Source organism: Haemaphysalis longicornis, unplaced genomic scaffold, assembly GCF_048455015.1.
Source record: "Haemaphysalis longicornis isolate Haplotype H1 unplaced genomic scaffold, Haemaphysalis longicornis Haplotype H1 scaffold_4, whole genome shotgun sequence".
Taxonomy (NCBI): domain Eukaryota; kingdom Metazoa; phylum Arthropoda; class Arachnida; order Ixodida; family Ixodidae; genus Haemaphysalis; species Haemaphysalis longicornis.
In genome coordinates, this window is record NW_027526361.1 from 28,957,133 (window position 1) to 28,978,367 (window position 21,235).

Genomic DNA, 21,235 nt, shown 5'->3' on the forward strand with positions numbered 1-21,235 from the left:
ATGTTTTGAGATGCGTTTTTCCTGTTGTAGTTGTATGGACATGCAAGTGTGAAAGGGCTTGGCTTGGGAAAAAGAAATGTAGGCAGGAGTCCACAATAAAGATCGTCAGAAGCTCATAAGGGCAGCAGCTAGAAATTAAGGCCAAAGCCTTAAATGTCCCATTGCAAGAAACGGTGGTGTCTCGTTAAAAGAAAAAGAAAAGAAAAGTTCATAGAGGCAGCTGCTGCACTAGATGTTCCACTTGCGAAGTGCTCACGCTGGCATATCGGAAATACTCGCGACATTGCAGTCGCAGATGTAGAACCATTACCCAAAAACACTTCTCCCGTGGCACCATGATGCTTTTGTATTCCTAAGTGTGAGCTGTCCTAAGTATCTGCTAGGTTTTTTAAAGTGCAGGGCACTCTAGGGGCTTGCCTTGTCATCGTAGCTCACTCGCTGGACCCAAGTAGAGCCACACGGCTTTTTGTCGTCGCGCTGTCCCACAGAGGCTTCAAAAGCCAAGTGGCCTGTCATATATCTTCCTGTTGTTTAGCGCAAAAAACTGCAAGCACATTTGAGGCAAAATGTACCTTACTAACCGGCAGCGCCCGTGTTCATTTAGTTAGGAACGCTCGTTGGGTTGGTTTTTACGTAAGCGAAAAAAAGTGGCTGTGCAATGCCGGCACGTGCGGGAGCACAAAAAGAACAGAACTCTCAAAGCAAGCACAAAAAGAACAGAACTCTCCCTGGTGCAGTTTCAGGCAGGGGCGCATGAGCACTGCGAAGGCGGGAAATTTGAATTGCATTGGGTGGTAGCAGCGAGCGGATAACGGTGCTACAGCTTATTATGGCGAATCACTGCTGTGCACTTCCGACAGCTTTTGCATTGAGTGGAACGGCTTTACCTTTTTCCTGTGGAAGGCATTGTGCAGGTGGAGGCATACTCCCCTGGTGTTTCCCCCTTCCAGCTCTGAGCAGTGGCATGGCTGTGCTGTTTCTTCCCTCACAGGAGCTGCCCACCGTGGCTGCTCGTGACTGAGGCAGCCTGGATTCTTACAGCAGGGAATCTATGGCCAAGTCTGAAAGTGAGTGCGGCGCCAGTTCTCCCTCTTGCCTGCCATCAGCATGCCGTGTGTGTGCCGTTTTCTCCCCATCAGGCACCTCACGTGAGACTTGCCAGTTTGTCTTGATGACAGCTTTGTTGCCAACTCGGTCTTCCTCGCCATGCAGTGCATTTTTTTGCGACCACCGCCGAAGGAATTCGTGTTTTGGTGTTGGCGGTCTCTATGCGTAACCTTACACCCATTTTTTATTTTTCTGCACGAAAAAGGGATCCTGGTCTGTATTCTCACGAAGCTGTGAATGTTTAAATTTCTGCTTGCGCATTCCTGGAGGTGTATATGACCATAGTCGTACTATGTCGTACATAGTCGTACTATGTGTGCTGCGGAAGTTCGCAAAATGCAAATTTGTTAAACTTGGACAACCAAAAAAAAAACCCTGTATATTGGTTGTCCCTGTATATTGGCCCTGTAAAAAACCTGATATATTGGTTTTAAATCAACTAGCATTTTGTACTGACTTGCCTCTGGGTAGTTTCAGAGCACACCGCGCATGGTACCCATAAACCACCATTTTAGTTTGTTTGACCTAATCGTTTTTTTTTTTTTCTAGAGTTTTCTTGTGGGCTCATAATAGTCCCGAACCAATTTCAAAACTATAATTAGCATTTCTGGAAAAATTCAAGCTGGTTTTTTGGCGTGAGTTACATACGGATGAAACTTCCAATGTTTAAGGGCCGGATAGCTCATTGGAGGTCATTGGTTCTTGGTGTTTTAATGCACCTTTAGCTTGGAAGCGTAGGAATGCCACCATCATATTTGCAGCTTTACATTACTTGTGCAAAAGCAAAAGTGGTAATTCACTTTCTCAAATTTTTTTATTTATTTCATGATTCTGCAGGCCACTGATAAGCAAGGAGCAGGTGCATAAGGCAAAGAACAAAGTACCTGTTTTACCGGAAGCTTTCAATTGACAGTTTCTACGTACTTCCAACATACTTTGAGAATGTTTCAATTCGACAGGCAATGCGTTTGAAGGCCCTCAGAAAGCCTTCAAATTGGCCGTGTAGCGCAGGCATTAGGGACAGAATATAACAAGAGCATAAAAGAAGCTGTGGGCAATGAATGTGACATGTGACAAAATTATTAGAGAAAGAAATACTGGGCAACGAATTCCAGCCTTGTACAGCTCTGGGAAAAGAACTCAAAGAAAAGGTATCAAACAACACCTGTGACCGTGCCCCATCATTTGGCTATGGAGGGTGTAAATTTCGTTATTTCTGAAAATCTGCTCGAATGAAATGCCAGGTGGTCAACCTTTCCTTGCTATGGCAAATTCTGAATAAATTTACCAGATAAAAATGAACAGGTTTATTACAAATCCTGCCTGATGTCTTCTTCACCATGGGGAACCTAAATTATAGAAGTGCTGTGAAGTACTAGCAGGATGCAGGAATTATGCACCAGAGTTCTAGTTGTTACCAAGGCACATTTCAGTTTTCTTTTGAAAACACCCTAGCTTTTGGAATGCAGACATGCAGATGCTAGAAGTGTGGGTAGGCCTCTAGGTCTCTTGCATTGAATTTGTGTTTCGAAAGTGTTGTAGTTTTTGCAGGCAAAGTAAATTTTGCCTGTGCGTGTAAGGATGAAGTACTTGTTACATTGGCAGGAGGACCAAAGCGCAAGTTTTTTTCTGTGCATATTTCAAGGGCTCTGCGCGAACAAAACTGCCCAACATTCTCTTATTAGTTGCCGGTTTCTTTTAACATCTGTTTGGCTGAGCATGCTGTGATTGTGAGGCATTTATCAGCTGTACCAATTGCTTACCCCTAATGGCGCGATAATTTGTTTTTTGCCAATATACAGATGGCTTCTGGGGAAATGCTGCTGTTGTGAGGGATCTGATGGTTTCCAGTTTTGTTCAGCTTCCTCTGCAGTGCTTTTGTCGTGAGTTGCAGTGATGGTCGTATTAAAAGAGGGATAAGGAAGCTTGTGTGGCTATGTAAGCACATGCACCTTAGGCTATAATACATTTTTGTGAAATGCGGGTTGCTTTAATACTTGTCTTACCAAGATAGGTATGTTGTGTGGATGAATGATTCGACTTACTTGTGAGGTTTTGTGACATCTGCCTAGCTAGAAAGAAACTTTGTTTTGTTGATAAGGGCCAAGTGCTTAAAGAATGAGGCCTTTGTTTCAGGGGAAAAGCGCGCGTCGTAGACCTCGTGAAGAGGTACAGTGTGATTGCTGTGTTTTGTGACGGTTATGTGGATCTGGTATTCATTCATGTCACTTTGAGAAATATTGAACGTGTTGCCGGAAGAACAGTTGAATTTATCATACGCGAGCCTGCATTCTGTCCGGGTCATCTTCACATCTGAACGTACGAAATGCCATGGCGAAGAGGTATGGGGAAGTCTCCCAGGTCTAGGGTCGAGCATTTCTAACCTGTACGATTTTTGACTTAAGAGCAAGACCAGTATGGGTTTTTGATTTCCAGTTCAGTTGACACATATTTAGCAGGGAGGTGTGCTAGGTTGGGCCGTAATGTTGTGGGTAATCACACTGCATGCGAGGGAGTGTTTGTGCCTAGAAAATGTAGCTGCCCTCATTGGGGCAGGCACTAGTGACAACATTGTTGATTTCGTGAGAAAGAGAGAAAACGTTTTAATGAGCTCAAATTTGAGAGTGGAACCCTAGTTTGGGAATCCATGCGTCGGCTAAATGACTGCGGAAAACTTTAATGAGAGGGCATTTTATGTTTTTTGTTGTGGAAATGATTGTAATAATATGGCTGTATCTAGCAAGGTTTTGTCGTAGTGGTGACAGATTGTTGGGGTGGGGGGCGCTTGGGGGGACACTACGAAAGGAAAAGTCTTTCTGGTTCTTGGGACATTACACTGCAGCTTGGCACATTATTTAAACTGTCATTCAAAGGGGATGTTCATATAGGAAAAAAAAAAGAGGGCTTTTCGGGATGTGTGTTTTGAGTCAGATAAATGTAACAAGCAAACTTTCTCTTTAACCACTTGCGCTCCCTTTCATATTTGGGCTAGCACTGCCCTAGAAGATTACCGTATTTTCGCGTGTATAACCCGCACCAGAAATGCGAAAATTTCAGGGATGGAGTAGAGGTGCGGATTATATGCGAGTTATTTCCTTTGGTGCAGCTTCACCGCACTGCACGTTAGGCCATGGTGACCCTACAGCAGTAATATCGACTAAGCCACTGTTATTCCATTCACAGTGCTCATTTTACACACACAGCTCAACAATATACCAACCTGAAAAATGTGTGCGGCTATTCATGTAGTTTCGTAGCCAGCTACATTAATTCTTCTGCCTATACAAATGTGTAATGTTACTTGAGTAGTAGCTTTGGTCCATCCTTTCGTGTGTAAAATACGCGGGCAATATGCGGGGATATATATTTTTTAATTCGTCGACGGAAAGGGGGGCGGGGGAGGGGGGTGCGGGTTAAACGCAAAGATACGGTATAGTATCATGGTGAAGTATAGTATGGTTCAAAAAGCACCACAATAGTGGTTTGGGGAATCCGAGACATGAGCAACCCTGCTGGAGAGTGAGCGGCAAATCCCCCCCTTCCCTTCTGCCGTCTCTCCTGTCGTGCCAGTTCCAAGCATAGTGGTCCAAAGTGGGGGCTGCCCGATGGAAGGGGGGCGTGGGACCAACGGGTCGTCCCCGCCCCCAGTCCCACCTGCGGCCCCGCCCCCCTGCGGCCCACCTGCGGCGGCCACAGCCCCTCCTCCCCCCCGGGCACAGCAGCCAGTGCGGCTCTCCAAGCAGCGCGAGGTGCTGGCCGAGGCTGCGGCGGCCGCCGCTGAGGAGCAGGCGCCCCAGCAGGTGCCCGTCACCATCCGGCTCGAGCTGGGCACCGAGGAGGAGGCGCCGGAGGCCCCCTCCCGCTCGTCGGCACAGGTCAGCACGCTTCCCCCCCCCCTGCTCCCTCTCTCCCTCACCTTCTGGGCACAGCACTGCTTCTGTCTCTCATACACGTTGCTTCTGTGTAGTGGTAGCATGCACTGTCTGCTGCCTGCCCCCGCTGCAAAGCGAGAAGAAATGACGCGTTGATTTTTTTCGGCATCTTAGTTAATTTAGATACTGTGCAGCCCTGCTTGTATGAGCAATGGTAGTTTGGCTTGAATTCTCCAGCCAGCCAGCATTCCTGACTGGGGTGTAATTGGTTTGCAGTCTGTGCCTATTCTGCATTTTTTCCTCTTTTCCTTTTTTTTTTTCCTTTTCTGCTTTGTTGGCTGGTCTGACTTAGGTGAGCCTACTTACTGTTTTGTGTTAGATAGTGTCTCCCCCTCTTTTCTTCTGCCAGTTCTGCTGGGGCATTCAGATCTGCTTGAGCTCTTGTCTTGTAAGCGGCTCTGTTTATCAAGCTGCATTGTCGAGCTAAGCCAATATGGCTTGTAAGAGGCTCAGGTGAGGAATGGCCTTTGAAATTTTTGTTAAGCTAGCCCCCACCCCTCCATTTTTTTCTGTGTTTAGCCAATTTTGTGTACTTTTTGCCAGCATCACAAGCAAAACACTATGTGCAGCAACAAGAAACTGCAAGAAAACCTGTACACGAACAATAAGTGTAGTGCAAATTAAATATAATTTTTTTCTTTCTTTTTGGCTAATGAAAGTGCCAAACGTTTACTGCAGGGCTGAAGTCGGGGGATATCTATAAATTTAATGTTTTGAGGTTTGGTAGTTGCTGACTGCTCTAGATGTTTGCATTTTAGAGCAAGGCACTCCTGCTGCTTCTGAGCCTTGCCTCAGGGGCTCTGGTTTGCATTTTGTTCCATCCATGCATATTCTGGATAACTGCTAAAGTGAATATCTTCAAGGAACAAGTGGGAAGTACTTGAGTAGTAGTTTCACTCCAGCCATAGCGTGACAATATTTTCATTGCATGCAATGCGTATTCTCTGAAGATACTGAGCACCAGAGCCGTAGCGAGAGGGGAGGTTTGGGGGTTCGAACCCCTCCCGAAATATTTTCCAGGCAGTGCGTAAGGAATACTTACTGTTGGTTTCGGCAAAACTACCCCCTTCCCAAAACCCATAACCCCCTCCGAAAAAATTTTCTGGCTACGGCCCTGCTGAGCACTACTCATTTTGCTACCTAAGCTAGTGTATATATATATAAAAAAAAGAACTGGGTAGGGAGGGTATGACTTTTTTTTTTAATTCTTCCTGGTGGCGCTCTGTTAGAGGTTCTGTCAGTTGAAGAATATGTGAACTCGCTGCTGTTGCAACTCTGTCTGCCCCCATCAGTGTAGTAGTGGACTCCTTATTTAAAAGGATGTGGAACAGCCCTGTCATGCATGGCACACTTTTCACCTTGCAGTCCTGGCATGTGGGGGAGCAGAGGCCTGCCGTGTTGTTGTGTCCCACTGTGGTCTCTCCTTTCTCCCGAGCTGTTCGTTTTGTCTGCGGCGGCTGTAATCTTCCCACATGCAGCCCTGGCAGCAAAGCATGATTTCAGCTTGCTTTCACGGGAAAGTTCGAAGCTAAGTTGTGGGGCAGGTAGCGAAACTTGCGTGTATAGACTTGAGACCCATGTGGCTGTTAGTGTGTCATTAGTTTTGTGTGGAGGAGGGAAAGCAAGGTGTGTAGCTTAGCGGAGGGAGCAGCCCAGCCCCTCGGGGGGGGAATTGGCTGGGGTCCAGAGCGAATGTGCCCCCTACTTCTGTGTGTGTGTGTGTGACGCTCTCTCTCTCTCTCCTCCTCTCTTTTCGTCTCCTTTATTGTTGCTGTCCCCCCCTGCTGTGGGCTGGTGCAGCGCCTAAAGGTACTAGTGCGCAGCCATGCGCTCCGAGACGATGCCTCGCCACCTCTGGATCTCTCGCCCGAGGCTGCCGCGGCCTCGCCACAGATGCTCTCGGTGCAGGTGGGCTCATTCGCACTCTGCCACTGTTGTTGTTCCCCCACCAAATAGAGAGGGGGGAGGAAGGCTACTGTCATTTAAGTCCGTGTACACTACTAGCCTCATAATTGACGTGGCATTCGCGTTTCCCGCTTGACAGTATTGAACCTAAAAAGGCTGATGTTATGTTGTTTTAAAGGGACACTGAAGTGATTTATAAACATTGTGGGATTACTAGCGCAAATTGTAGTCTGGAGTCTCTAGGCCATGTTTCGAACACTCTTGCTGCATTTACACGACTTTATTCGGTAGAAAAATCGATTCGAAAATACTGTGCTGCTCTCTGCATTCTCCTTGCCGATTTCCTGTGACGTTTCGTATGACATCAAAAGAAGATGGCTTGGCTTTGACAGCGCTACTGCACAGCTTGCCGACCCTCCTACAGAATCGGTCAGCCCTGCGCTTAGTCAGTAGGCTTCCGGAGAGTCGTCACAATTTGTTCTCTAAGTTTAAGCCAAGGCACGACGCGTTTGTGCCTGGCAGAATGTGCCTTTAGTTGGTTAGTTTGTAGACCGTATCAAGCTCTTAAGTCCAAGGCGCTCCACACAAGTGCAAATGCGACGACTGCATGGTACCCTTGTAGAAAAATCTAAGGCCAATTGAAGGTGGGAGAAGAGTCAGTGAAGTTATGTAGGTGCTAAGGAATTAAAATCAACCGAAACTTTTATCGTACAGCGTAAAACCAAGTTGCAAAAAGCACTTTTTTCACTGGGTGGACTAGCACAACGGTTAAAAGCACGACTACACATTTGTGAATTGCCTTTCTGCCTAACAAATGCAGTCGCTAGAGGTGAGATATTTTTGGGAATTTGGGGACACTTATTGCATCAACGTTATTTGAAAAATAGTTATCTGAGCTGCTTGGAATGCTAAAGCTAAATAAAAATGTGAACAGGGTATACAATATATACTTTATATTTATATTCCCGGCAGCGCTGGCTGGTGGCCGAGTGGTCTGGAGCATTAGGATGTTTGTTTTGAAAATTGAAAGTTCGAATCCCTGACAGTGCGTTTTTTTTAAGTTGATTTATTTGTTTTTGGGCAATGTTTTTCTGTACTGAACTCACCATTTTCGGGCTGTAACATTCATTGCTCCACGAGCGAGTTCAAAGAACGCGTACAGACTGACACTGACGCGCTGGCGAGTTCTCGTTGGCGTGGTGTTGCCATAAGCACCGACTGCTTGCGGGCACAGTCCCAAATTAGCTGACCATTGTACTGGTGCGAACACGCCTCTTCCGATACAGGCACAAGTCAGGCAAGCTCCAAAGATGGGTGTAAAGTGCATCGCATTTGAGCATCTGCGGTGACACGGAGGGCGTTCATACACTGCGTACGCCTCGACTACTGAATGTTACCATTCTAAGCGGTGCTTGCAGGTTTATCTGATGCATTCTACAGCCGACAACACGGCAGAAGCGCGGGATGCCGATCACTGAGACATCGAGCATGCCCATCCAACGATAACGTCGGATGCCAAGCATGTTGTTTCACAGAACCGAAACCGAAACTGTTTTCAATTCTAATCTTGGACATCGTCCAGTCACGTCGCGTCTTGTATGACGTCGCTGCTGTTAGTTGGTGTGGCCGTCGCCGACCGCGTGTGGTAGTTTTTCTTCTTTCGGGCTTTATAAAATAAATGCCGCCTCACCGACCAGATAAATGATGAAAAGCGTGTTTATTTGAGCCAGTCTATGCAATGCAAGCAAAATCAGAAGCTTGACGTATTCACTTCAGTGTCCCTTTGAGGGGAAAGTGTTAAAGACCCCATTCTGTGAAAAACCTAGATTGTTGTTGTAGCTGCTGTCTGGTACAGGAAATGGCTGCTGCTGTAAAAGGGTGAATAAAAAGCACATTAAAGTGCATATGATTTTTAGACACGAGTTTCCTGAATGGAAGCCCGGTGCTTTACCGCAAGCACTATCTCCGCACGTTGGCAGTGCTGAAGCAAAATTTAGAATGAATAGTTCGTGGCACGTGACACATGGCCCGTGCCACTTGCCACGTGCATGAGCGGGGGCACCCCAACTGTGCAGAACTCAGTCAGATTCTGAGGGTACTGGCATATGTTACCAGTCTGCTTGTGGAATTAATTTGCTCCAAAGGACAGAGAAACGAAAGCAAAGGAAGAGTTGCGAACGCGATGTAATAATAATAAGCCTGTCGAAGTAATTTGGGTCAAATGACAAAAAAGGGAAGATGAAAAAAAAAAAGATGCAAATGCAATGGAAGCACGAAATAGTAATTTGTAAGCATTACCAGGCTTTTACCTTCAAAGCATGTAAGCAGATTTAAGTGCCCGAGGGATTTTGTTGAATGGCAGTAGCTAATTTTGTTCCCAAAAATGACTACCTATACTATGAAGTTTACTTTTATTTTTTGTGCGGAGGATTTATGTGAAAGCAACTTTGGCTTTGGATTGGTAACCAATCACACTGGCACACTAAAGTTTCCCTTTCTTTTTTTGAAGCGGCAATAGCTTGGTTTCTTGTTGTTCTCAGCTTCACCGTGTGATAAGATGCAAATATTGTGGATTTGCTGTGGATTTGGTCTCATTTTGCTGTGTCATGTTTGCGGGTACAAAAGTATCACGCTTGACTAGATTCATTCAATGTTGGGACCGTCCTGGCTTTAAAAATGTGTCCTAATGAATGTGCAAACAGGCAATTAATGTTACTGGTTGTAAAGGGGGGCTGAAAAAAAAAAAAGATCATGGTGTGTTGCTTAATTTTTGTTGCTGCTGTCCTAGGCATGATTGTTAGAATAAAATGGGGAGTGCAGTATCAAATAGAAAGTTGTCAAGTCATTGACCATTAATTACTAGTGGACCGCAACAATGGCTTTGGCTTGACCTTTCAAGGACATAGAGGACGTGGATGTCTTCACCATTGCATGCCTAGCCGAAGCAAGGGTTAGCTGCGTAGTGCTACTTCAGTGCTAGTCCAGATATGCTGGCTGTTTACCGGCAGCATGAACTTAGGCTATGCAGCACCATAGGCCCCGCTGAAACATTCTAGCCAGCTTTCTGTCACATCGGGTGTAGCTCGGGGTGAAACGAGAGGTTTTCGGGAAGACACTGTCTTAGGCATCATTCACACAGCCGTTTTTTGCCCTGTCACGTCACCGTCGCGTCACCGTCTTCAGTCATGGGCGACGGTCTCTGGGGCGATTTCTCGCTGAAGACGGTGCGACGGCGACGGGAAGCAGAGCTCTAAGTTTCCGTTCCGACAACGGGACGGGACCACGCCCCGTGTTAAATTAGCCGATCAGAAAACTTAAATTTTTATGGCTAAATTTAGCAAAAAGTTAGCACACGGTTTGCAAAGTAAAAATCTAAGCCATTATATATTTTTGCATTACAGAAATTATAGTCGCCTTGTACCGTGTATACCACGACATTTTCTTTACTTTTCAGATTAAGCACACTCAGTTCTAGGCTAAGGTGATCCTAGGCAAACGAACCTGTACTCTGACAAAGAGCTCCAGTAGGAACGCTGCCCCGTTACGTCTCTGTTGCTATTTTTTGATGTGATGGTGCCGTGACGGGGAAGGTGTTGGCTGTGTGAATGAGGCCTTACTGTCTTCTTTGATGAAAGACCCTTTTGGGCCTATGACGGCTGGCATGGCTATCCAACTGCCCTTGACCCAAGTGGCAGCGAGTTCTCAAGCAGCAGGTTTCAATAATGGTGACGGCCTATGTCGAGGAGGCCCTTCCGTGAAGTGTTCCCATCCGTTGTGCCCAGGGTCCCGCGAGCTGCAAGGCGCTGCCCGGCAGCAAGCCAGCTCGGTTGAGCAAGCAGGGCACCAGCAGCTCCCAGGGAAGCCTCGAGGGATCCTCGCCGAGTCTTTCCAGAGGTGGGGCTCTCTCTCCCTCTCTCATGCACGTTGGGAAAAAAAAAAAGCGCTTTGCTGTGTACATTGTGCCATTGTGGCAGGGTAAGATCGTGTGCAGTACCTAGGCAGTGTTTGGGACGTGCTCAACATTTGCTGGGCCGCTGCCTGTGGAGCACTTAAATATTTGGGTATTGGTTTACAGCACAGTCAGTCCATACAGGGTGCAAGATAAGCAAGTGACAAGCTTGTTCCTTATCTTTATGGCACCGCCCACAATGATCGTGTGTGGTGGAGGGTCCATTGTCCCCGTGTGTGCCTGCACGTGCAGACTCGAGCACGGAGACGTACACGGACTCGACGGGTGTGGACCTGGAGCAGTTCATAGTGGACACACTGCACAAGAACCACAAGGACCGGGTGATGATGCTCAAGATCGAGCAGGACCTGCTCTCCCTCGTCAAGGACAACAAGTGGGCATTCATTACCATCATCGGCTCTCTCCCTCCTCTCATTCGCTTGCTTGCTCGGGCCTCTCGGCTGTGGTGAGGGCGCGAGGCAGCCGGATTGTTGGCTCGTGTCCAGAGACGTAACCTGGGGATAGCAAGGAAATAAAGTACCGTACTTACCCGATTCTAACGCGCACTTTTTTTCCGGAAAAATAGGCCGAAAAATCGCATGCGCAATAGAATCGGATACGAAACCGAAACTTCCGAAACAGTGGAAATGTTGTCCCACCCATCGCCATCCCCATCTCAAGATGGCGCCAAAGCTTTTAGCAACAATTTTTCGGATGCAAGAAGCATAGGTGCCTAGGCTTTTCTAACGGCGTTCACACAAATCGTCAAATCGTTCCACTTGCGCGCTCGATAACAGCAATGGCAGCAGCGGCTCTGTCGCGTTCAAAACGAGCGGTCGGCTGAAGCGTGCGCCTCTGGAGAAGCTCGCGGGATGGGCGTGCGACGCGCAGGCCACGATCCCATCGACCATGGTTGAACGTTCGTTCAGAAGTGTCGCATTGCGAACGGGCTTGACGGCACCGAGGACGAGATGTGGTCAGCGGAGAGCGATGAGGAGTGAGATAAGTGAGATTACTTCGGAAATAAATCGTCCGTTTCTCTTGCATTCGTTTTTCTTGCTCACAAAGTTACGTGCGCGTTACAATCGGAGGTGCAAGTTTTTTTCGTTTTTTTTTTTTTTGCCAGGAAAATCGGGTGCGCATTAGAATCGGGTAATTACGGTAACTAGTAAAGAAGCGGGTGGGGTATGAAGCAGAATAGCAGAGATCAGCTTAAAGATTGAAAAATGGTGTGTTTGACTGTGCCAGCGGATTCTTTTTCTTACAAGTGGACACAGCAATTTTTTATGGAAAGAGGGAGAGTGCACTCTCTTTCCAGATGTACAAAGTAGCTGTTTCGGTGTGGCACCTTTTTGGCGAGTTTTTCTGCGACACTAGGTCAGCTGACTGGCCTGGATACTTGCTGCAGTACTGTAGCACGCGACAGCTGACGTCTGGTTGGTTTGCTTATGCAGCTTCTCTTTGCAGCAAGATTGATTTGCTGGCCCAGATGGCAAAGGGAACATTTGTGCAGTGCAACGAAAGGGCCACAAGCTACAGCATTACTAATATGCTGCTGAGTAAAACCAGGTGCAGCATGAAACTGCTGCAAACGGGGGAAGAATAACTTTTAATCATTGATTCTCAAAAGGGAGGGTCCCAGAGTGCAGCCCCGTTGTGGCCATTTTGTATTTTGGTCCTCTTGTTCCCCCCTGTCGCTTCTGCTGTGGCCTGACGCTGTGCCCCCCCCCTCTGCTGTGCAGGCGGCAGTCTTTCAAGTTTGCCCAGATGAGCTCGTACCACCGCATGCTGGTGCACCGGGTGGCAGCCTACTTTGGCCTGGACCACAACGTCGACCAGGCCGGCACGGCTGTCATTGTCAGCAAGACGCGCAACACCCGCCTGTGAGTAGTGGGTGGCTTGGAAGGGGAGGCTTGGTTCTTGCACTCCTGGAGGAGCAGCGTGTAGTTTGTGAGAGCAGTCGCTCACTCGGTACATTTATAGGAATTTTTTTTTTAAAGATGATAGTCTTTCTTGGGCTACTTATGCTCAGAAATTTTGGTCTGTCTGTCTGTGCCTGTCTGTCTGTCTGTCTGTCTGTCTATCTATCTGTGACTCAATTCAGCCACCCGGCCAAAGTGAAACAAAAGCTGCACAGTAGTCTTGTATACCCACAGCCAAATCTAAACATCTAAGTCCGGTGTCAGTGTTTATACTCGTCAACATTGTTGAACAAGAACAAGACATTACGCAATTATAAGGCAGCAAATCGGTACATAAGTGACATTTGCAGTGCTCCTTTATAAAAAAAATCATGGATGCTTGTTTTTTGCAATAGCAAATGAAATGCTACATCAACTGCAGAAAACCGTCGCCTGGTGTTACAGTGCTACTACAGCTCCTGGCAGCATTTTAGAAATCAAACGGCAACAGCAACGAAAGGTTCCACTAGATGGGTTTCACGTTCCGCTTGGAACACTCGTGGAGTAAAGCATCGTGGTTCTATAAATGTTGGAGTAGGGTGCCTCGATTCACGCACGTCTCCGCCGCACGGCAGCGCTGGCATCGAGATACCCGACTTGTAGCAGTGGAATGCGGTAAATTTAAATTGACTTGAGCAAACCTCTAGCGTGTTATCTTGTGAGGAACGAGATGTGAGAGGAACAGCATGAGAGGTGAGCGGAAAAGAGAAGGGAGGCATTTACTTGGCAGGGGTGCCAGTCAACTATCGTCTTTCATCGACAGTTGCAACGAAAGGAGCAGATGCGTGGCCATTTCTTTTTTGTTCTTTTCAAAGCAGCAAAGCTTTTGTAGCAATCTTTCAGGCATTGAAGAAAAAAGGGGAGATCAAAGTGTAGGCTCGAGTTATGAAAGAAATGCTTGTAGAATGTTAAGCCAGGATGTGTGCTTGGCCGTGTGCAGGCCTGACGTCCGGTTTAAGGACCAGATCCGTGATGACCTGCTGTCGGAGGAGCCCAAGAAGCTGATCCTGAAGCGGGACAGCGCCTCTTTTGAGGACGGCAAGGAGGCAAGCCCCTTTCCTTGATCCTCTATTTCCTTTATCACATGCCTGTCATTGACCACTGCATTTGCGTGGCCCATGAACTAGCCTAGTTTATGATTGAAAAATGTTGCCTGACTGTGTTGCCGAGTGAGTTGTGTCGTGAAAAAGTTGTGTCTCTGGAGGAACTGCCACCCTCCAGAGACATTGTTCTTTCCATCGTAGCTGTGCTTTCCTGCTGCCCTTTTTCATAACTGACCTGTTGAACTTCAGTGCTGCCACAATAATTCTTTGTGCCTGTTTTTTCCATGAGACCCCTTGCTCATTAATTTGCTCACTGGCCAAGCTGTTGCTGCTATTGCAGTGATGTTAGTCTGGGCTTCCAGGATAAAGTCGACACTGAAAATTTTTAAAAATTTACTTTGTGTTTGCGGGGCGAAGGACACTAGTGTGGATACATTGTGAAAGTACTTCAGCAGCTAATGCTCTTTTCTCTTGAAGAGGGAGCTATTAGACCATTTTAACAGCGGAGCTCTTGTACAAGCCCTAAGTGTGATGTTGCAGGGAAAAACACCAAGAAAATGCGGAGCGCTAGTGAGCATGTGCCTCGTAGTGACCGCTGAACACTCCTTCCTGGCATGCGCAGTGACTTTAAGGGGGGGGGGGGGGAGCAAAAACCACGAGGAGTGAGAAAATGCCAAGCACTCGTGAGCGCGTGCCTAGCAGCAATTGCTAGGCTTTAGCACACACACAAAAAAAAAAACCTTTAGCGCTAATGCTAACAATGAAAAGACACCCTGCTTTGGAGAGGTCACTGCCACCGTCACATTCTCTAGAAGCCATTATGGATAATTAGAGACATGGCTACAAGTGTGCCACTCCTTCCCGTGACGACTAGCAGATCCCGTCACCGCTGCCTCGAGTCTGTGACGAAGAGCTGGTGACTTTGCATCCACCACTCGCCGTGAAGAAGATGATGACCTCTTTGACGCATATGACAACGATTACTACCACTACAACCATGCATATAAACAATGATACTGAAACTTAACTATGTGTGCGGCAGTGCTCACCTACAACAGCTTCGCCACTTATGTCTTGCACGGGAGTGCAGGCTTCCTGAATTTTTTAGTTTGTTCCCATCAGCTTTTGTTACGACTGTCCAGTCAAGTGTTGTCTATGAGACATAATCTTAGCTCTCTCTGTGCCCCGCAAGAAAAATATGCCTGTATTTTTGATATGCAGGCAAATTTTACCGGTAATTACTTCATGTAACAACAAATCGTTTACATTATTGCGTTATACAATTTGTCAGCCATTAAACAAAACAAGTCTGTCGGCACGCCGAGAGGGTATTGTGGGCAGCGGTTGGCCTTGTCATAAAGAAATTAGGTGTAAAATAAATTGAAAACAATGTTGAAGCATGAAAAAAAAAAAAGGTGTATCACACTCAGTATTTTGCCAGCAGCGTTTTTGTAACTTGTAAATTTTGCAAAAGTGAGGGCAACCCTGACGGGTGGATGGACGCTCACCTGCCCCTGCCTGCGCGCCCCCGCGTGCAGAGCCCTGAACGGCAGTTGTCTCTGGACTCGAGGAGGAGCAAGTCGATCGAGGAGCGAGAGGAGGAATACGAGAAGGCCCGCGCACGTATCTTCAACCAGGACGTGAGTGCACACGACCCGCCCGGCTGGCGCTTAATTAATGGGGCAGGAACTGCTGCCGCACCAAGCCCCCTGTTCTAGAGGCCGGAGGAGGAAGTCTCCAAAAATTTGTGGTGAAATTTCAGTGGTGTGGTCATTGCCAATTTGTAAATTTGGGCAATTCTGACGGCTGAGTCTGTACTGGTTTTTAGTTCATTAGCAATTTTGACGGCTTACTCTGTCCTGATTTTCTGTCATGTCTCGAAGTACTACCAGGCATGGTTGATCTTGCACTTGTTCATTTTAACTGGGCTGCAGAAGTCGTCAGTCAGTGGGAGATGCCCGGGAGAAGGCGCCACAGAATGCACGACAGAATGCAGGGGCCTTAAAATAGCCTGGGGCGAACTCTACAGGGTTTAAGTTCACTGAAAAGAGGTAATGGCAAGACTCACTTGTAGCAGAACTTAAGTCAAGTGTGGTCATTACTCTCTGTAAATTAAACCTGACCTGTAACAGTTGTTACTATTTATTACTGTGTACAAATTTTTGCATCTCTGACAGTGCAGCGTGCAGTTCATAAACCGTGTAACAAAGCTGCTTCAGTGAACCACGGGCAATAGCTTTTCAGCTCCATTGATAGCATCACAGTGCTTGCAAATGTGGATGGAATACAGGACGTTGGTGGCAGCTACTTTCGCAGTGCCAGTTGGTGAAGGAACGCGGTAAGTGTTGACAAGCAGCAGCCACAAATTCATTTGGTCTTTTTTACTTTCCTGTTCAGAGCAGTTTTGAGCTGATCTTGGGCAGTCCGAAACTGCACTCGCAATAGAAAGTCCAGGGGCAAATAAATTGCGGAGCTGCGCTAGATCAGTTCTGAGCAGTCCAATAAAAGAGGCCTATAATCTCCCTGCGGGAGGGAGGGCAAGGTGTGAACAATTGTAACATGGAATTGTAGTCTCGACGACCAATCACAGGGCCATTTGTTGCCCACAGTGGTTGAGCAGTTGCCTCTTCATTCTAGCTCGCTGCCAAGTCCAATGAAAACTGTGCAGAGGGTCACAGTGCCATCATAAGATTTCCTCTAGTGCAAGAGCCAGTATAATTGGGAAGCAGAGTGGGAAGAGTTGGGGACACATTCGTGCAAGGCAGCACCTGTTCTGTTTTCTGTTCTTGCTGCGCATGGGTGCAATTTGGCACTGAGAGCTGAGATTTGTCGCTGCACAAAAATGTATCCATGCGTGATAATCATGGAATTGCCACGGCTAATGTTGCTGTGAGTTTGAAGTGGCTAAGGTGTTGTGCCACCACACACAAGGTCACCAGTGTCATTTCTGGCTGCTGAGGCCGTATGTCCGATAAAGGCAGTGTCTACCCGTATGGGGCAAATTGGTTTCACACCTCGTATTATAAAAATGTGTTGATTGTAAACCTTATTTCTGGCTGCTAGTATTGGTGTTCCCTGTATGCACAGAAGGCCCTAACAGCTTCATGCACTTTTTCATACAACGAGCAGGGTAGTGTTTTTGGCAGGGGTAGGTACAAAGTTGGTAGCTTCTGCTATGCTGAAATAGTGTGAGTGCACGGCAGCCCCACAAATACTTACAGGGCAAAAAAAGAAAGATGGCTTATCTGCTGCCGTTTAACACTTTTCACTTCCTGTGGCCCTCGCACTTTGCTCTCCCTTGCCTTTCAATCCTCTTGTGTAACTCTGCGTGTAGGAGTGTACACTTTTCAGGCACGTAATCTCTTACTACCTCTGCCCCCTTCCGTGGTGGACACGGTGCATTTTTTATGTTGAAATGTGCGCGTGGTCAATGGAGGGCTCGTTTATCCTCGCCAAACTTGATAGCTGTTTCGGCAGAGATGAGTTTGGTGTCCTCTGGGTACTTGCCACTTTGCTCAGGTCCACTAGTATGAAACTAGGCCGTCTGCGGAGCATCGGGCACATTTCCGTGCGTTTGGGCATCCACCCACTGCTGTCCCTTTTCACCTGTGCCCACTGTGGGTGGTTGGTGCTTCTTGCCCGCGCCTTTTCCCCCCCTTCTGTTTCGAAAGTGGTGGTGGCGGGACCGTGCGCATGACGCTTCTCCCCCTCCTCCTCTTCCTCCCTCTTCTTCTTCCTCTGCCCCTCGCTTCTGCTTTGGCTGCCGCTGCCCGTAGGAGGGGGTTGGGGACTCCCCAGCCAGCCGCAGCAGCCAGGAGGAGCTCCAGTGGAGCGGGGACAACCGCCCCTGGAGCAGCACTGATTCGGACTCGTCGGAGCGCCGCCGGCACTTGGGGGCGCGCCTCCTGCTCGCCCCCAAGCCGCCCGAGGGGGCCACCCAGGTGTGACCCCCTCCGCCCTCTTCTCCACAGGCACAGAGAGGCCTTGCTTGGGGAAACCCGCTTCCTACGGACACTTTCACCCTAGTTGTCAGGCGCTGTTTGGTGGGCTCGGTTGAAGGCTGCAACTGCGCCTGCAGCAGCCCTAGTTTTCCACATTTAAGTGGAAGCCAGCAGGCTTTGTGAGCTGCTCACAACTGGACCCCGCTTGCGTTGCACGCTCTGAGATTCCAGGCACTGTTGTGTCTCAACACAATTCCCCTCATCTGGCGTTATGAACATCTTCACATTTTAATCGAAGGGCCCTCTTCACCCATGTATGCCATTTTTATGAAGCACCATACTCGTCTCATTCAAACCTGACACAGTGGAGGACGTCTTGGCGCTCTTTGGTCATAGAAACCCTTGCGCTAGAGAGCACAAACATGCTACTGCTGTTCACAACTAGAGGCTTTCATATAGGGTCTCCTGATTTCGCCTTGAATGGGATGCGTCATAGAAGAGTTCGAGTGAGGGATGCAGCAACTTTGTCGAGATCATGGAAACCATTTGCCGCCTTGTGTTCTTAACTCTGTAAGGCTCAGCTTGCAAGGGCAGAGCATTGTTAGTCTGGTGGACCGGTGGGGAAGGACAAATTCATCCTCCTCCGTGTCTCTTCGATAACAACCAGGTAGCAAGCAAGCTCCTGGTCTCACCGTTGAGTCAAAAAAACTAACACGCAATTTAGGGGCGTCATATTGGGCCCATCTGCTGGCTCAGTTACTGGCAGCTACATTGCGTTCCTCCATTGTACTCTGAAAATTCTCCTGCCTATGTAATTCGTGCAGCCTGGGCACAGCATCTGCTTCCCAGCAATAAGGTAACGGTGCTAGCGAGAATTCTCTTTTTAAGCTCATGTACGGCACACTTTGATCACCCACCTGTGTAAACTTCATAAATGGTTTTGTTGGCCGGCCAGTAACCCGAGTGTTCTGGATTAATCCAGAGCACGAAGAACTAACATGCAATACATACCTGCATAAATACAATGAGATGTTTGGGGACACTAACAAAGGGAAACCAAAAATTAATCCCCGGCGTACTGCATACACTCTTCAATGCCCCGCAGTCCTCCTTTGCACCTAGGCTTACCAAGATCTGTGCACTGTGGATAGGATGTCACATTCCAGTGCAGGACTATCCTAGCCCGTTCTCTTCACCCCTTCTCCAGTGACAGGGCAGCTGGGCATATGATGGGCAAGAAGGACTTTTCTGGCTTCTGATCTGCGCAAGGATTAAGGGATCACCGGCAAGGAGCAGAGTCTGCATAGTTAATACTCGAGGCACTAATTTGACCGGCTGAAGTTTCAGCAAAATCTGAGTATTATTTGCAGGCTTTTACTGTAGTTTGAGGATCTCCAAACTCGAAAGGATCGTCTGCAGGCATGTCCATGACAAAATTTTTTGTTTACTGCACTTTTCAAATTATGCATGTCACCACTATAGACACTCAATCGCCATGCCATTGTGCATCACTGGTAGCTAGCAACTCATGTGAAGACGTGTTTTATGTCATGAAGGTCAAAAATGAACTTGTCGCCCATCTTGTGGTCCTCACTGAGCAATCACTCATCTCAGGTGGGATGTTTTAATGGTTTGAACATACTTTCTTTTATTTCTCTAAGTCCAGCCAGCTTTAATCATATTCTATTCTTTGCCAAGTTAATGTTCATTACGGTGGGAGGGGGGCGGGTATTTCAAAGTGATCTTGTTTTCTCAGTTTGTCGTATGTCTAATCAGATTGTTAGCCACGCTAATATTTGAATGTGAAATGAGAAGTATATACTGTTTTTTTTTGTGCATAATACTAATTACTAATAATGCAGTTTATAAGGAGCTTGAACACAGCAATCAGCTTTTAAATGTGATTGGACTGCTCAAAACTGCCCTTTCAGTGCTCCAGAGCTGTTCCAAAATGGCATCCTTCCTGCCTTCTGAGCTGTTTCAAAGTGCTCAAGCCTGCTTCCACCCCTGTGGATGACATTTCAGTTGTTGCAGGAGGGAGATTGCAAGCCGCGATTGCTTAGCACTGGGCATAAGCAGCAGCATAGCATTGTCTTTAGGGTCGGGCGATGCTGTTATAACTGTGCAGCACAAAGTGGCACCGTTATCCAGTTTGTTCTGCAGAATTTAAATAAACAGTTTTTGATTGGGCAAAAGTCGGAAATTTAATTTATCTCAACCTTTTTTTTTTCCTGTGGGCAGTAGGGCGCATACATAGTTCACCCCACACATCGCTGTCTGCTAACCTGGATTTTATGGTTGCAAAGCCGCAGCCAGTTGTAGGAATTGCGTGTCATTCCGCCGATGCATCCCTCCCCAACTTGGGACACCTGCCGCTGTGCCCTTAGAGTGTGGGAGTGAGGGGTGGTGCCCGGGTGGTGGGTCGATGCCTGCCTGCACCCGACCTGAGCCCGCGTGCGTGCCACCGCACAGGGGGAGCCACTGGCCGGAGCCAAGTTCTACTCGGTGTTGACCAAGGGCCCTGCTGGCCCGACCGTGACCAAGGCCAGCAGCTTTGGGGGCGTGTCCCTTCTCCATCGAGACTCGAGTCTCACCGAGGCACGCAACGCAGCCCTCAGGGCGGTCAAGGCAGGTGAGTGTGATGTGGGCTCTTAATGGTTATTGCGGTTATCATTGTCAGCATTGACACGAGGTGGGGATGATCGTGGCTTGCGATGTGTTTACTGCCATTCGCCCTGACACATCATCACGTGTGGAACCTATTGTCATGGTCATCCTCACCTTTGTCACTGCGGAATGGAATTTGGTTGTCAAGGGTTTCATATTCGTAGTGTCATAAATGGGGGTTTTGGTCCACTTGGGCCAAGCATTAAAACATTTTATTTTCCTCCAACAAAATGGCCAATAGTTCTTCTAAGTTATGTGGACCATCTTGCTTTAGTTTTACATTTTGAGGAAGCAACTAATTAGCCAAAATTATATAACTTTAAAAAAAAATTTCAATCATAAAGTTTGTGCGGAAATGTCTTGTGGAATTTCTGCGGAACTTTTCTGCAGAATTGTTTCTGTGAAAATTTTCTGGAGCAGAAGAAAAGTTGTTGTATTAAAAAAAAAACGCTGATATTTTTAATGCCAGAGCGCCTGGGGTTGCAGTTGCACCAAGTAAGCAGTTACTGAGGCAGTATGCAGGTGATGCGATAGGCAGTGTAAAGGGTGAGGGCATTCCTAAGTGTGCAGCACTTGAGTTCTTAGCACCTGTGACCAACACCATGGCTTGCATATTTTAGTCAAAAGCACTGCTGGCGGCTTTGGCGTTAGCTTGTTAGCTATGTCTGTAATGCATAATTCCTTGCCCCAACCATGTGCGTGTTGGGTCAATGTGGGTGCTGTGTAGGTG

At 47.5% G+C, this 21,235-nt stretch overlaps 1 protein-coding gene across 10 annotated transcripts in view; it reads left to right on the forward strand.

The window, feature by feature from the left end:
• The window catches only part of LOC144178422 (uncharacterized), a 54,635-nt gene that overhangs the window by 5,467 nt on the left and 27,933 nt on the right, over window positions 1–21,235 (forward strand). For 9 of the 10 annotated variants that reach the window (XM_077706265.1, XM_077706268.1, XM_077706272.1 and 6 more), the window contains 9 exons: window positions 992–1,067; window positions 4,678–4,982; window positions 6,840–6,947; window positions 10,727–10,838; window positions 11,146–11,287; window positions 12,636–12,776; window positions 13,795–13,900; window positions 15,436–15,537; window positions 20,311–20,470. In XM_077706265.1, the coding sequence (XP_077562391.1) occupies window positions 1,052–1,067; window positions 4,678–4,982; window positions 6,840–6,947; window positions 10,727–10,838; window positions 11,146–11,287; window positions 12,636–12,776; window positions 13,795–13,900; window positions 15,436–15,537; window positions 20,311–20,470 (1,192 nt within the window). In that variant the 5' untranslated portion in view covers window positions 992–1,051. The remainder of the gene's footprint in view (window positions 1–991; window positions 1,068–4,677; window positions 4,983–6,839; window positions 6,948–10,726; window positions 10,839–11,145; window positions 11,288–12,635; window positions 12,777–13,794; window positions 13,901–15,435; window positions 15,538–20,310; window positions 20,471–21,235) is intronic. The other variant, XM_077706270.1, reaches the window with a different exon arrangement.